The 15,623-nt window shown below is 43.0% G+C and overlaps 1 protein-coding gene across 3 annotated transcripts in view; it reads right to left on the minus strand.

Moving 5' to 3' along the window:
* Positions 1-14,709, minus strand: part of LOC126873616 (optomotor-blind protein) — a 164,698-nt gene extending 149,989 nt beyond the window's left edge. Inside the window, exon 1 of one of the 3 annotated variants that reach the window (XM_050634668.1) lies at positions 12,427-14,709. In XM_050634668.1, coding sequence (XP_050490625.1) covers positions 12,427-13,144 — 718 coding nt within the window. In that variant the 5' untranslated portion in view covers positions 13,145-14,709. The remainder of the gene's footprint in view (positions 1-12,426) is intronic. The other 2 variants (XM_050634666.1, XM_050634667.1) reach the window with 2 other exon arrangements.
* Positions 14,710-15,623: the final 914 nt, after the last annotated feature.

Below are 15,623 nucleotides of genomic sequence, written 5' to 3' on the forward strand. Positions count from 1 at the left end.
ATAGTACCTAGTTTTTAATAGTGATGCTTAAATGATTCGTGGAATGAGAATTTAATCGATATGAAGGAATCGTGAACAAGATACAACTGAACGAAAATCTTAATTATTAAAGAAAGAAGAAAATACTGTATTTACGAAGAGTTACATTACCTAAGCTTTCTGCACAACAGCTCGCACATTACACAGGTAAGTACGCAGTACATTCACTAATTCACCAGTTAACCAAACGAAAACAAACGACCAACAATTTATCAAAGTTCCGCGAACACAACGCTAACCTATCTTATACCTGCTTCGTATACGTCGCGTCTAAACTAAACATCAGTAATTACGAAATCTGCGTAGATGTCTCTGCGGTCGGACGTGTATACCCACCATGGCGCCTATATTCAAATCGAAATCTAATTAAATAAATATTCCATTAAGCTGAAATAACGATCAACTCTGAATATTTTTGCGCAATAATTTACCAACTAACGATATGAGATAATTTACAGATTATAAATTATAAATTAAAAATTGATACACTATGAGTTTTAGTAACTGTTATACTAAAAATTGTTCATCATATTGGTAACAATCATCTATAATATATATTATATTTATTCATTGCCTTTATATATAAATCCACTTTGTAAAATTATAATGCCTTTTTACATTTCTTATTTTATAAACTTTCTTTTGCCTGCTAACATGTGCTATGTACATAGCACAAATAATTTCAGAATTTTACGAGCAATAGAATGATTTCAAAATTCGTTTCTAGAAATTTCCTTGTTTATTAGTGTACTTGTTATATCCATTATTTCTTATTATCGTAAATACTTGCACTGTTTCAAACACTGATATTGTTTCCTTAAAAGTCGATGGACTTTTCGTGTATAACTATAAATTCCCAATACGTAACAATGGATTTTAAGACGCTTGAGCTGATATGAGAGAAATTTGAGAACTAAGAAATGGTTGGTAAAGGAGCATAGAAGATTTGTGAGCACAAGAGTTTAGAGTTCGGGCAGAAGCTATATTATAACTTGAATAGTTCTTGAGCAAATTTCGAGTAAACTTTGAGTAAAAATTTGAACAAAATTTGAGAAATTTTGGTAATGTAAAGGATCGAACCGATCGAACGTGTTTTCCTGGAATAATCGACGATTTCGCGACACCCGGTCTGCTTTTCCCGTTTTCTTTGGGCGTTTTCCTCATTCCGGCCGTTTTCTCCGGGACCACGGGTTACGCGGTGAAGTACGTGGCGCGAATTTCGAATGCGGCGAACGTCGGTCATGCCCTTGGCGAGATTAATCGCTGACCGGCTGCGGTCAGTTGGCTAGCAGCCCGGGTAGAAAAGAGGAAGAGGCCGAGAAATGACGGGACAGACGGCCAATAAGAATGACGGATCGCTTGTTCCCAATGACGTATCGGGGAAAAGCGCTACCGTGCAACTTTTCTAATTCTAATGTCTATAAATCGCTTTCTAAATCACTAAACTGATCCTTTCGCAACAAGATTAACGTTAGAAAATTCTTCAAAGATAGATGACGTTACGTGTCAAGATTGATCCATTAAAAAGAAAAGTTGTAGAAATTCTATTTATGTTTTATCGAGGGTAGACTCCGTTTTATTAAAAGAAGAAGTTTCAAAAGATCAGCGGATGTACGATTTATGGATCACTTTCTAACTCTACTGGTCCTTTCTCAAGCAGGTTAACAAAATTCTAATTTTCATTGGGACCTTTCATTAGAATGAAAAGTTTTACAAGTTGTACGAAGATTAAATCGATTCTCGAGTTGCGGTCAAATAAACCGAAGATGGAACAGCGATGTTTCAACGAGATTCTCCGAATGGTTTTGTATTAAAAGAACAAGTTTTAGAAGTTTGACGAATGTACGGTATACAAGTAGCTTCCTACGTCGATTTACCGGTCCTTCTCAAGATGTCAATGTTAGAAAATTCTTCCAAGGTAAACGAATTACGTACAAAAATCTTTTTCGTTACAAATAGAAGTTGTAAAATCAGCTGAGGATTGAGTTCCACTGTATCGAAGATACAAGAGCGATAATCGAAAGAACATTTTTTTTTATTGTATGTACAGTAGTCATTGTATAGTAGTTGCATGGACGTATGATCGACTTAGAACGACGTTCGATGGTGTTTGCAGCGAACGAGCGAGTGCTTTGCATTTTCTAGCGCAGTAGCTTAAGTTTAGCGACAAACGATCAATAAAGACTCCGCGGTTTAGGAGCACGCTTCGCGCCTATCGCCTTCGAAACGAGCATCGGGCGGCTCTTCGTCGACGGATATTCTTCGCACGTCTCGAGATACTCGGGCCGAGGGCCGCGCCGGGGAATGCAAACTGACTGCAATTTAAGAGCCGAGGGAAACTGCGAGACGAGAGCGCGAAAATTTCCGCCGTTCATACCTGCCAAAATCGATCCGTCTCCGCTTCTTTCAACCACCATTGTCACATTCTCTTCTATTAAGAATCGTTCAGGCTTTTTCCACTAAGAAGCTTGCAAGCTTTATTAAACGAGGACCACTTGTACAGAATAGTCAGAGTTGAAAGAAATCAATCGATATATTGGTTTTCCATTTAAAGGTTTGTAAATGGAATTTCGTATATTTATGGGGAAAAAGAATTGCTATTAATTATAGCTTTTAACCAATATGGCTTCACAATTGAGAGTATCGTTAGCGTGAGTTTCGATTAAATTCCATGACCGCATTTGCACCAATTACCAGAGATTTCAATTGTGCAGAATCTGATCTCACATCCTTGACAATTTCGGCAAATCAACGAATGCGTCTCGAAATATTCGCAAGCTCTCGCAAACCATTTGAATCTGTTCCAAAGACACCGAGATTAAAATTAAAGCGAAGATTAAAATTCGAGATATTCGTTGAGGTGTACAAGATTCGTGTACAATAGCGGCACTAATTTAATTATGAAAAAGCGTGTTGATGCTACATGCTTTACGGTTTCGAGTTTTCGAAACCGTTTAGAATCGCAGAATTCTCAGGCCAGCGTGTTAATTTCTTGAAAGAGTGCGGTTGCTCGATTGGACCTGGTGCGACGAGTACGCAACGAAGACAACACGTGTCGACGGGCTTGGCGAATTAATTCGTCGTTGAGGTAAACGAAGGGAATAACTAGCTGAAGCGGATGAGGTGGACGCGTGTAATAACGAGATGTCAGATAAGACATCGAGCGAGGCGAGTCGGCTGAAAATCGCTTCTCTCCGCGCTCCGATTCGCTTGTTCGCGCTGCTAGCGTGACACGCAGCCGCGTGCGACCGATACTCGACGCCGATCGCGCTCTGCACGAGATCCAGATCGCCGGAAATCGGTTCACGTCACGTTGCGCAGCTCGAAGACAGCCTCTTTGTGCGCTCGTCACGTCAAACGTTTGCAACTTCTTTTTGCACAGACTTTTGTTCAACGATCGCGGATGATTGAATCGTTCCTTTTTTGTGGTTTACCCTGACTATTGAATAAAGCTTCTTGCGTTCCTTTTTGGCACTCGAACGTTTGGCCGAATTACGTCAGAATAAAGATCACGTTTCCTTGGTTTGGCACCAAACGTTTTTCCAGAGTTTCGTCCAATGAAAAATAAAAGATCGAATTGTTTCTTCTTTCGTGAATTTTCCTTCCCGTTACCCTTTCCCGTTTTAATTTCCCTTACAGCGAATATTTTCATTTCCAGGTTTCGTTTAGTTGAAATGAAAAATGGAATTGTCTGTTCGTTCTATCTCTTTAGTTTGCATAATTGACATCGACGCAGTAATTGTAATTTTGCAGTTTGATTATTAGGTTGATCGTGGTTTATTTGTTTAGAAGCGAAGAGTATTTCGATACAGAAAATGATCGAAAGTGAAAGAAAGCAATTCATACACTGTTCGTATTCTTTTTTAACTAGAATTTTTCTTATTTCTAAGGGAAAAGGATCGTGGCTATTCTTCGTTGGAGTTTTGAAATTGCTTTGAAGCAGTCCAACGAAAAGTCGAGGCGATTTCGTGATCAAATATTTATGACGATTAGAACAATTATAGTACATTTGAAATATCTTAGTCGCCATCGTTTATGAATAATTTATTCGTTCAAAAGTAAAATTATTATAATTCTCGACGTTATTCAAAGTCAGAGGACACGCGTGACACTTCAAGGCGCTCGCAGTTTTGCATTGTCGATAGAAACTTCCAAATATTTCTAGCTTCACGTTTTCCAAGAACTCAATTTCTTCGAAAATTGTTCATTTCTTTTGTACCATTGATTCGCGTTTTCACACTATATACCTTCCATGGACACTTACGAATTCATATAAAAGGAATGTTTCTTCCTAAACAAACTGCGTCAAATCTTCCACTTTCCTTCGCGGTATTCGTCGAAAAAAAAAAAGAAAAAAAAATGGTTCAGTATTTTCCACGAAGAATCACAGAATTTTGCTTGCGTACGTTGCATTCAACACACCACTGTCCTTACGAGTTAACGATTTTCAAACGCGAACGTTCGAAAAAAATTAGAAATTTGTATATCAAACGACGAACTCTCTCGCGACGTCTAAATCAACGAAGTTGATTCGGCGGCCCTTGTTTTTCAAAACTAACGATCACTACTGTCCCCTAAACCGTTTCCAACGCTCACAAAACTGCAAAGTTTCACTATTCTCACGAATCACACTGTCACAATCGCAATTGATAATATCACACCACGAGTGCTCATTTCGTCGCCGAAAAAAATCTGCCAAACGTGTTCGTCTTCCTCGAGAAGTTTCACAGGAACAGGCGAACGCATAGCTCAGAACGAAAATCACTAATTGCTGTGGAAGATTGGCGCAGAAAATCGAGCGGATGAACTGCCCGGAAATCATAGTTGTTCGTCGTCAGTTCGCGATCTCAATTTGGCCACCTTGCCTTCGTTATTTCATTGATTTTCCAATGGAATCCGGATCGCTGTTTTTGGCTGGTTCGTTATCGGCTTCTCGATATCCGGGAAAGATACAGCAAAATCCATTTTTCCAACGATATTGCCTGCGCAAGGATTTTTGGAGCAATTTCCAGCGTCCGATTAAACCGGTAGCGGTTGCTGCCTTTATGGTATCATTGCTCGGACGATTTCCAAGTTCTGGAACGAGCAGGAGCAGCTGTTAATCATCCTGTTGAAGCAGAACCACGGGCACAACACTGTGACCCGCGATGGCTATCAACGCCGGATTAATTCACAGTTTCTCCGGCCGAGATTTATGGAGATAGCGATGCTTAATTCCTTGCGGTGCGGCTCTGTTGACAGCTTTTTTATCTATGCTCTGTTCCTGCTAATGGATCTTGAACACCGCGATCGCTCTTTTCTGCCCTCTCTTCGATCATTCGTGTCGTTTGCTTCCATCTATTGTATTTCTTGCATGTCGAAAACTTGAAGATAACTGATAGAATGCTTCCGTAATCACGCAGTTGAAATCGCGTCAGAAAATATTTTTGCTAACTTCTCTTTCCAAACAACGTAACACCGACGCTCGAAAATTTCCAGCGCTATTTGAATTTTGCACGAGCACCAACTTTCTCGTATACTTCTTCTACAATAGAACCAAGAATATCGTAATTCCAGCTTTTATCTTTAGACGTAGTTAATAATATAGTTTGATGTGAGAGCGATATTACGAATAAAATTGTTATTTACTCGATGAAGTGATTATTTAGTTCTTTCGAAATACCAACACGTAGCAAACCTTCGAGTCTTTGAACGAGCGTTTCTTTCATATTTGAAGAAGATCGAAAACTTTAAGAGACAACTGATAGCTGCTGAAGTTTTCGACTTGTTCGTGTTAACGAGTGTCGTTTCCTTTTCTTATCCGTCGTTCCTTCGATGACTCGTGGATTGTTCATCCGAGTTGCTCCGTCTTAACAGCTCCGAGAAACACCTGACAATAATCGACGAAGAATTTTCATACTTTTAGCCTCAATTTCTTACTCTCTTTTTTATTTCCTGTGAAAAATTTCCTTTTTAAATGACCTGACTATGGGTTTCTTTTTCATTCGAAGAAACTTTAAAGGACACTTGATTACTCGCGAACAGCTTTCACCTTTTAAAGCGTATTTTATCGAGTGAACTTTAGGTTGTGTTTCGGGTCCTTTTTCGAAACAAACTGAATTTGTTTCTTTTAACTGGGAAGATCTGCTAACGTAAAGGGGGAATTAGATCTTTCTGACGAATAAAACGAATAAAATTTCTCTGATGGCGACGACTACAATGCGCCAGCCGCTTAACAACATGGCCGACATTGCGCCAAAGAAACGCGCCAAGAATTCTTTGCGCTCCTCAGCTCCGTCTGCTACGTTCGACGCCGGGAAAACAGAAGAAATCCTGAAACTACACGGAGTAGCTTTTCAAAGTGTTCTGCATACTACGAACGCGACACCACGTTGATTAGAATCGCCAAACCACCATTGCATTCTCGCATAGTCCAAAGTCCAAATTACCGATCAAAGATTCGAAATCGTTTTCAAAAATAAAATCTATATTGATACAATATCTTACGTTTAAACTACACTGACATCTTTTGCCAATTGTATCCTGAATTCGACGACATCGTATTACCAAACAGCGAAATTCCAAGTGGATCGATTTTCTCAACTAATGGTTTCTATTGAAAATTTGTTTGAATTCGTAAATTCTACTCAATTCGTAGGTTTCGTAAAGTAGCAATTTCAAACATTGGCTCGATACGATCGTCAGACCACGAAAATAATTGTATCCTCGTAAAATTCCTATGAAACATCATTCGCAGAATTAATTCGCGCGGAAAACAGTGTCTTTACAAAAGTCGACATTTACAATGAGAATCCGGATCGAATTATCAGAGAATTTAATAAAATATTAGTGAAAAGGATCACTTTGTAATTCGGATGGTCGTCCGCGATAAGCCAGAGGATTTAAAGGCGAAGAATAATTACGGGGCGTTAATTAGCCGGGTTTTGCCGCGTCGGACGGCGACCAGACGGGTGTTTGCGAACAAAAGCACCACTTTTCCAGACTTTTCCCGTCGGACGCGTTGCGTAAGACGCGCGACATGTGGAAACCGAGCGCACTTCCGGTTCAGGATGGCACAGCGCCAGGACACAACCGGCGAGACGCGAGAACTTTGTCTCGGAGCTTGCGGAACTTCAGAATTCCTCCTCCCCCACCCTCTTTTTTTTTCTCATCGCCGAGAGATTTTTGATTAACCTGAAAAATACGAACTTTGATTTTCTCATTGTCGTACGATATTCTAAATCATAGTGTGCACTAATATTAGTTGAGTTATCGGACATCGTAACGTTGCTAATAAATTTTGAGGAGCCTTCGAACTATTTCGAATTTGTTAAATAATCTGTAAACGAGTAAAATAGAAGTGGAAAAATGTAAGCTTCCGTTTCGTACGAGCAGAAAGTGGAAGATATTTTTAAATAGCTTTAGGACACACGGATATTTTTGTTAATTTCGTGTGATAAAAGGTCGTTTGAAACAAGTGATTTATGGAAGACAATTGATGATGGTGAATTTGAAGTATGACAGAGGGCAGCTTGAGCTTCCATTTTGTATTCAGCTGACACCTGACGCTCACAATACACGTTTGTTTTAATTCCACTAAATTATTATATTTACGACAAGTTGATTAATTCTCATCTTCCTCGGCAGAATTCCTTCAAACGTTCATTGTTCCTTAACTGTCAAATAAGTTTCTTACGAACGACGGATTCAATGTACGTTCTGTTTTAAATTGGAATAAGCAAGAACAGCAGATCGTAATCAAAAGACTAAGACTGTCGTTGATCGACTTTGAATCGACCGAGGAAGAACTTCGACTTTGGTTTATTTCTGCAATTTGGGGGATCAGCGAATTTTTCCGCAACTTTAACTCGTTGCTGCGTCGAGTTTCCGCTTTAATTTTATTTTAATTACCAGCTGGCACGAAGACGCTCGAACTAGTAATCGAGGCGTAACGAATTTTCATTTCCTTTGCTTCTCCTTCGTTTGGTTAATACATTTGTCTTCGATTTTTGAACGCCAGTCGATGATGGAAAAAATGACACTTTCAAAGTGAATCTGCGTAAAAGCATCTTGCTAAGAAGCAAGCAAACACTTTGCCAAAAAATTGTTGTGTTATTTTTTCACGTAAAATCAAGAATTGTTTACTTGAAAAATACCTAGCAAATTCTACGTCATCAAATTAAAACATGTACATTGATCATATTCCAAAACGAGTTATTAAAATTCTTTCTCTATTAGCGTAACAATACACCAAACAATTCACTTTTCCTTAAAAGTTGTTCTTACTTATTCGCGAGAAAAATCACTCTCACATTGTTTCGTGAAAACAGACACGTAAAACGATGCAATTTCCATTTAACCAAATTTTTCCCCCGGATCTGTCATTGATCTATAACAAATCTCTGCAAAATTCTCTGCGCATCAATTTTTCTTCGCCTTCCAAACGAATTATTCTCGCTCGTCTTTGATAAACCTGCACGAAATTCTCCTCACAGCAATCATTTTGCGTTTGCCAAACAGACCAGTTTCACTGTGTAATAATAAACGATATAACGTAAGAGGAAAACATCGAAACGGCAAACCATGTAAAAGCACGTAATCTCTGAACGAAACTCGGTAACAACGTCGTCTGATTAAAGTGACAGGCGGCGAGGCAAGAATACGGTTAACAAAGCGAACGAACGTGAAACGTCGCTGCAGCCAACAAATGTATCCGCGGCGTGGATGAATAAGCGATGAAACGGTTGCATCGCGTGGCAGACGTCCGTCTCTCTCGATCTTCGATCAATCGTTGGAGAACCAGCAACGTCCAAACGATCAGAATCGAGAAATATTCCGATTTCTGCGATCAGTGATACGCGAAAAGCGGAGAAAGTGAGCGGCTCGGGTGAATTCCGCGCCGAAATCGCGGCGGTTTGCGCAAACCGCGCGCAACAAGTTCGACGCTGTCGCTCGTAAAACAAACCAGAGCCACGGTAATTAAATGCCTGTCGATTTTTCCGCGGTTGTTGCTGGTATTTCGGCGAGCATAAGGGAATCGTGCGACATGTATAGATTGGCGGATTTTTATGGACATAATTTAAAGCATGAAATCTAAATGGAGATTCGTTTTAACAAATAAAAATCACAACGAGTATTATACTTTCTAGCGTGTTCTATTCGACTGTATTCTTTCTGGTTTTTCCACCATTAAATTTCCTATAAATGCGCGAAAATCCGCAATCCAGTCGTGTATTTTTTCCACACGAATTTCCTCGGTTTTTCGATAAAGCTTTTTCGATTTCTTGCCGGAGTCCTTCGATGTTCCGCGCGTAACGATGAATTTCGTGTAGTCTCAGTCGGTTCGAGAAACGGAAGATGATTTATGGATGAACGTAGGAAATTTGTATGGCCGAGAAAGGATTTTAGAATTTGAGAAGGAGGTATATTTTGATCGAATATATCGAAGGCTTGTTTGGTTGGAAACAATTTCGAAATTTAAGAAGCGACGGTGTATCAGTTTGAAGTAGAATCTTTAGACGAACGCACTGAGAGTTTAGTTTGGATTAAAATAATCTGAACATTCGGGCAGTGAACTTGAGAATAAAATTTTGTGTCGGATTTTTCAATTTGAAAAGGACCTGTGTTTAAATTTCAGCGTTTGCAAACCGCATTGAAAGCTTATCCCGAACAATATTATTTTCCAGTCTGACAGATGATTCACCTAAATGCGAGAATAGAAGTTTCACACGGAGGAATTAATTTGTCCAACGCAATTTTGGAACCGAGAAAACGATTGTGTTTAAATTCGAGAATAGAAGATTCTGTGAAACGCGTTGCAAGCTTTTTTAAGGAGAGAAGATTCACTTCGGTGAATCGCAATTTGATTTCTTTGCGAATTTCGAATTTTAAACTACGATTATTATGAACTGCAGGCTCGTATGAAAGTTTTATGGAAAGTTTCTCGGAACTTGTGGAGTTTCCTGCCGTATGAATCTCAAAATTGCCAACTTTGGCGCTCGAACAATGCTTTCTGTCAGATCTCTTCACACACTAATACTAAACTTCGAATATTTCTCAGAAACCTACGAAAACGAAAGCAAGCCGCCTGTACAGCGAATTCTACATCCGCCAAAAATCCAATTTTCTTCCCAACTTACCAAAAAACTAACTGCTCTTGTCGACTGAAACTTCACCGACAGAATCAAACAGAAACTCATCCACGTCTCATTTTGCAACTCGCGTGGCATGTTCGCGACCGATTCAAGAAATTCCACCGCATAGTTAGATCGAATTTCAAGTTTGAGCAACTTGCTCGCTGAATTCTAGCCGCGAAACTAGTATTCGAAACTATTCTTAAGGAGATTCTAGCATTCGCGTGTTGTCGTCCAGTGAAACGAAAATCTCGTACTCGTCGCTACTTGAACCCCGAATTAAACACTCGCTGCCACTGTGTTTTAACGTCTCAATTTAGATTCTACCGGTAGCCAGAAGCAAGATCTACGAGGTGTATTTGTCGCAACATCTGATTCATCCGATCAACGTGTCTTTTTGCGCTCGAACACGATGTTTATCAGATTCTACGATTCGCTTATCAACGAAACAACCTGTTCTCGCGTTGGACATGTCGAAAGATTCTCAATTGGAAGCTAAAATACGTTTAGCCGAGAGATTGACGCGTGATCCATGTTTTTCGTCCGTTTGTTTTAATAGTTTTTTGTTGTATAATTACTTGTGTGAATGGTTACCGAGGATCTGATCAGATCCAGGCAGTTTGTGTAAGCTGTGTTTGTATAAGATGTTGCTTGTTTCGCAAAACGATTAACCAGCAGCGGATGAACACGATGTTGCGTTAAATGGCGATCTGCCGCGAAGAATGAAACGTTTACTCTTCGATTTTGTCGAAGATAAACGTACTTATGTAGATGGCTTAGCAATGATTCGTGCGTTGTTAACGAAAGTACGATTTTATTTAGTATTGTTTCATAAAAGTAGGTTCCTCCTTATCTATCTGTAGCCTGTATTATATCGGGAATATTGTAAAATAAATCTAAAGGTTGTACAGTATACTAATTTAGTACTGTACTTTAGAAAATTAAATTTTCTTTCAAAAACTTGCTTATTATATAGTAGCAACTGTGCGTATGATTCGCAAGATGTTCGCAAATTAACAGTTCCATCTATCATTCGTTCTCTTTTCCACGTATTTGGACTTCCAGGAAAGACTTATCGTACTCTATCAAACCTAAAACACAGAGAACTTGGAACACAAGTTGTACGGTTTAAAGAAACTAACGATTCTGTTCTGTAGTTTCTTGCAGAGAAGACTTCATCCTTTTGTATCGACTCAAAATTCTTATTTGAACCAAGTTTTGTGTAATATTAATAATCTAACGATTGTATATAACACATTTTTCATGTAACACCTATTGTCATTTCAAAAAAGACACCGACCTTCCTGTTTCAACTAACCTTTTCACTTATCATCCTCGAAACTCTAAGCGCGACTTGTACGACATTAACAAACTATTGTCACCTGCTGTCTATTATTTTCTTCCGAACAAGACTATTGATTTAAAATATCTACGTGTTACACTCAGAACTTGAAACATTAACAAACTCTTTACATCCGTTGTGTTTCAGAAAATATCCTAACCTTCTCTATCGACTTAGAACGTTTAATTATTTCTGGAAAAATTCCAAGAAGTTTCAAAGAATGAATTTTTGTCGAATCTACTGTCTTCTAAAAGATACTCCGATCTTAAAATCAAGCACATTTCCTACAACGTTAACAAATCAGACATTTCTATCTTCTTGCAGAAGAGACTTCAACCTTCCTCCGTCAACATAAAACATATTGTTGTACTGACAACTTGAAGCATAATTCCTACGATATTAACAAACTCTTGCCACCTACTGTCTTCTAGAAAATAATCTAACCTTCTCTATCAACTGAAAACCTTTAGTCATCGAACTGAAGTTCAACGCGAACAAACAAAATTAATTCCTGCAACTTTAACAAACTCCTCCCACCTACTGTTCTCCAGAAAATATTCCAACCTTCTTCATCAACTTCGAACCCTCACCTACTCCATCGAAGTACAACATCACCAAAGCAAATTTTCCTCCTTTTCTCTAACAACCGAAACATCTATTTGTTACACTGCGTTACACCTAAAGCTGTATCAATTGCACTGCAACCTACGAATCCTAAAACCGTGCACCTAAACCTGCAAGATTTACACATTCCACGTGATTTACATCTTCCACATCGTCGCTACTTCCTTCCGAGCCTCGGATCACTTCTTATCGCTCGTATTACACCGAAAGCTCGGCTACGTGTAATCACAAAGCTTGATCCTGGCCGAATCACGAGACACTGTAGCTTTGGAAACCGGGAAACCGAGTGTAATCTGTCATATGTCTCACCTGGCGGCGTGATGCCGTGAGGATTGAGATGCGGATGATGATGCGGGCTGCTGAGGATCCCTTTTCCCTGTAGATGATGCGCCGTCGGTCCAGGCGAACTCGTGGCTGGCAGATGCGCCGCCGGATTGTAGAATCCAGCGGCGGCCAGGGCGGCAGCGCTGAAGTAGCTGGCCGCTGCCACCGCCGAGGACGGATGCGACAATTCCCTCTGGCTTGGCAACGGGGGCGGCGTTTCCGGCGCGGCGGCCGGGCTTCCCGGTCCTCCGGGTGGCGGTGACGCGCTTCCCTGGGACGACGAGCCACCCAAAATCGGCGGATGTGTCGTCGCAGCGGTCAACAACGACGAGACGCTGAAGTCCGTCGGTCGCGGGGCGGCCGGCGCCGGCAGGTGGCCGCCGGATATGTGTCCGTTCGGGTTGCTGGACGGCGTGCCAGCGATCGAGGTCGCGAAGGCCGAGTGCTGATTCAGAGCCGTCGCTGACGCGGGGTACGCCATCCCAGGCCCCCCCGCCTCGGCCCTCGGCCCCGTGTTTGCACCCTCGACCACGTTAGCCTCCAATTCTCTGCGTCTACGTCGTTGACCCTCGATGTCCTTCGCGGAGGAGTCCACCTCCTCCTCCACCACCTCCTCGAGCCGTGATCGCTGCTGTAGCGCGGAGGGTTGCGGAGTGCTGGCGCAGTGGGTACCCCTGCACGCTGTGTCTTGTTCGAATCTCATCGAGACGGGCGGGTCTGCCGAGTCGCGCGAGATTCCTCTTCGAGTGACTCAAACCGGAGAACGGCGTCTTTTTATACTCTTCCTTCCTTTCTTTTTCTTATTTCTGACGTTTGTATCGATCTCGGATTTTACACTTAAACAATCGGATTTCAAACACGCACAATAACACAGATACACTTGGCAATGTTGGTGGAAAATCTTGGCGATTGGTTTTACACTTGGTTGCGGGTGGATTTCACTGAACCTCGCGATGCCACGTTGTCGACCGTCGTGTATGTCTCTGGTGGTCGATTCTTCGGCATGCTCGAGTTTGTCGAGGGTTTAGGAGCAACGTGTTCGAGGTGTTCAGGAGCGTAGGCCGAGGTCCTCGCTGCGTTGTCGTCGCGCCCGCTGCGAGCTCCCCACAAAGTCCGTCGCGAGTCGTCCTCTCGACATCGTACGTCTCGTGGACCTTGCGCGTTCTCGCGATTCCTCGTTATCTTCGAAGCGCCGCCAAGGCTTCGATCCACCACCAAAAAATTTCTCCAAGACGTGCTGTCAAGTCCCGTGCTGTCTGTGGAACTTTGTATCCGGGGATCTCAAAGAAACACGACGAAGCACACTTTCTCGATTCACCCGAGGAAAGATCTTCCTGTAGAATCGGCGGTGGCGCTTAGACAGAGTCACACCGTAAGCCAGAACACCGATTGCTCGGACAAGTACCACTATACGTGCACGTCGAGGACGTGTTAAATCCTTGTGTCGTTCACTGTTCACTGACTCACTGTGTCGTCCACCGATGTCCACTCGAGGCCAGTTCCGCAGAGCACTCACTTCCTCGACACGAATATCAACCGCGTTCGAACGAGGCGAGACAGACACGGCGAGACGCGACGCGAGCACGCGACCAATAGGGTGGAAACCTGCTTCTCGTCGTTGTCTTCGCGAACAGTGCCGGGAAGAGCGGAACGACACGAACGAGTCGGGTCGGAGCAGCGTCCGACGGCCGGACGACACAGGCCGGGGACGAGGACAGTTCGGACTAGCTTCCGATATCCTTACGCGAAAACGTAAGGCAAGAGAGACAAAAAGGCGAAGAGAGAAGAGAGAGGGCTCTCTAAACGAGACACGGTGATCGGGTGCTGTGCGCGCTGGTCGCCTCGGTCGGGGCTGGAGAGCGGACGAAAGGTGTTACTTGGGTGGCGCCGCGATGGTCACTGAGCAGCGCTAGGATTGACACCTCCTCTGGGGGCTCACCCCCACACCTCCCGCGGAGGTGTTGGTGTGCTAAAGTCCTCGTCCGGATTCAGGGCGTGTGTACGCGCGCGTCTACGTGAAGACGGGGGGCGGCCGCGTGTGCGTGTGTACAGACGGAACGGAGTGTGCCTGCGCCGCCGAACGGACGCGGGAGGCGTGAATGCTGGAGGGCAGCGACGCGAAGACTGAGACGGTGCAGGGGCTCCTCCTCCCTTCCCCTTAGACCGTTCGTGCAGCCGCCTAGTGGGGGAACCTGCCACGACAACCTAGCCGAAGCACGATGCACTACCGCGTGGAACGAGAACGGGACTACTAACCGGGTCGCGTGAACAACGAGGAGAGAGAGCTGTCTACCGAAACCCCACCACTTCTTCGAACGGGCGATAATGAGCGCTCGTAGTTCGGATTGGCGTTCCGGCGCCAATCCGAGCGGCGTTGCTCTCGACGCCTTTTCCGACGTTCCCTGTTTCCCTTCAGCGAACGATGCTTCTCTCTCTCTCTGTTTCGTTATCCCCACCATGCACGGATTCTACACACAACGCTCCGGACGTTCTTCCCTCGACTCTCTCTCTCTCTCTTTCTCGCGCGCGCGCACGGCCCCCACCATCGCGCGTTTAAGGGTGTTAACCGCGAGTACGCCCATTAACACCACCCTCCCCGCGGCACCGGGTTGTCGAGCGGGGGTTTACAGGGGGGTGGGGACGATCGACGTTGCTCGAAGCTTCGCTGTCGAGAACGATGCTGATTGACACGTTGCTGGATTTTCACCGGCCTCGCCGCACACCCACCGATAAAACCAAGCTGCTTTTCGCGATAAGAGCGTGACGCTCGCGGTACGTTTAGTTTAAGAGCTTCTGCAGGGTGTCAGATTCTGTATGACACAGTCTTTTGAGAATATTCTCAATCTCTGGAATCTTGGAAGTTAATTATATGTTACTCTTTCGGATATTCTCAGAGTATTCTTGACATCAAAGATATTTGCCGAAAGTAACGTTCTCGATGCTTCGAATCGAAAGTTATTTAAACTCGCAAGATTGCAAATCTCAGCTGATATTTCTTCGAACTGATAGATAAATAATCGCACGACACAAATATGCAACCAAAGTTACTCATATTCCAACAATTTCATGCGCCTCCAATTTCAGCCTCCTGCATAGAGCCAACAGGAATTCTCGTCCCCGCGGCGCGCCGGGTGCGCGCCGAGCCTCGACAGCCGGTTTTCACCATTAATCCGGAACGGCAC

Source organism: Bombus huntii, chromosome 15 (assembly GCF_024542735.1).
Source record: "Bombus huntii isolate Logan2020A chromosome 15, iyBomHunt1.1, whole genome shotgun sequence".
Taxonomy (NCBI): Eukaryota; Metazoa; Arthropoda; class Insecta; order Hymenoptera; family Apidae; genus Bombus; species Bombus huntii.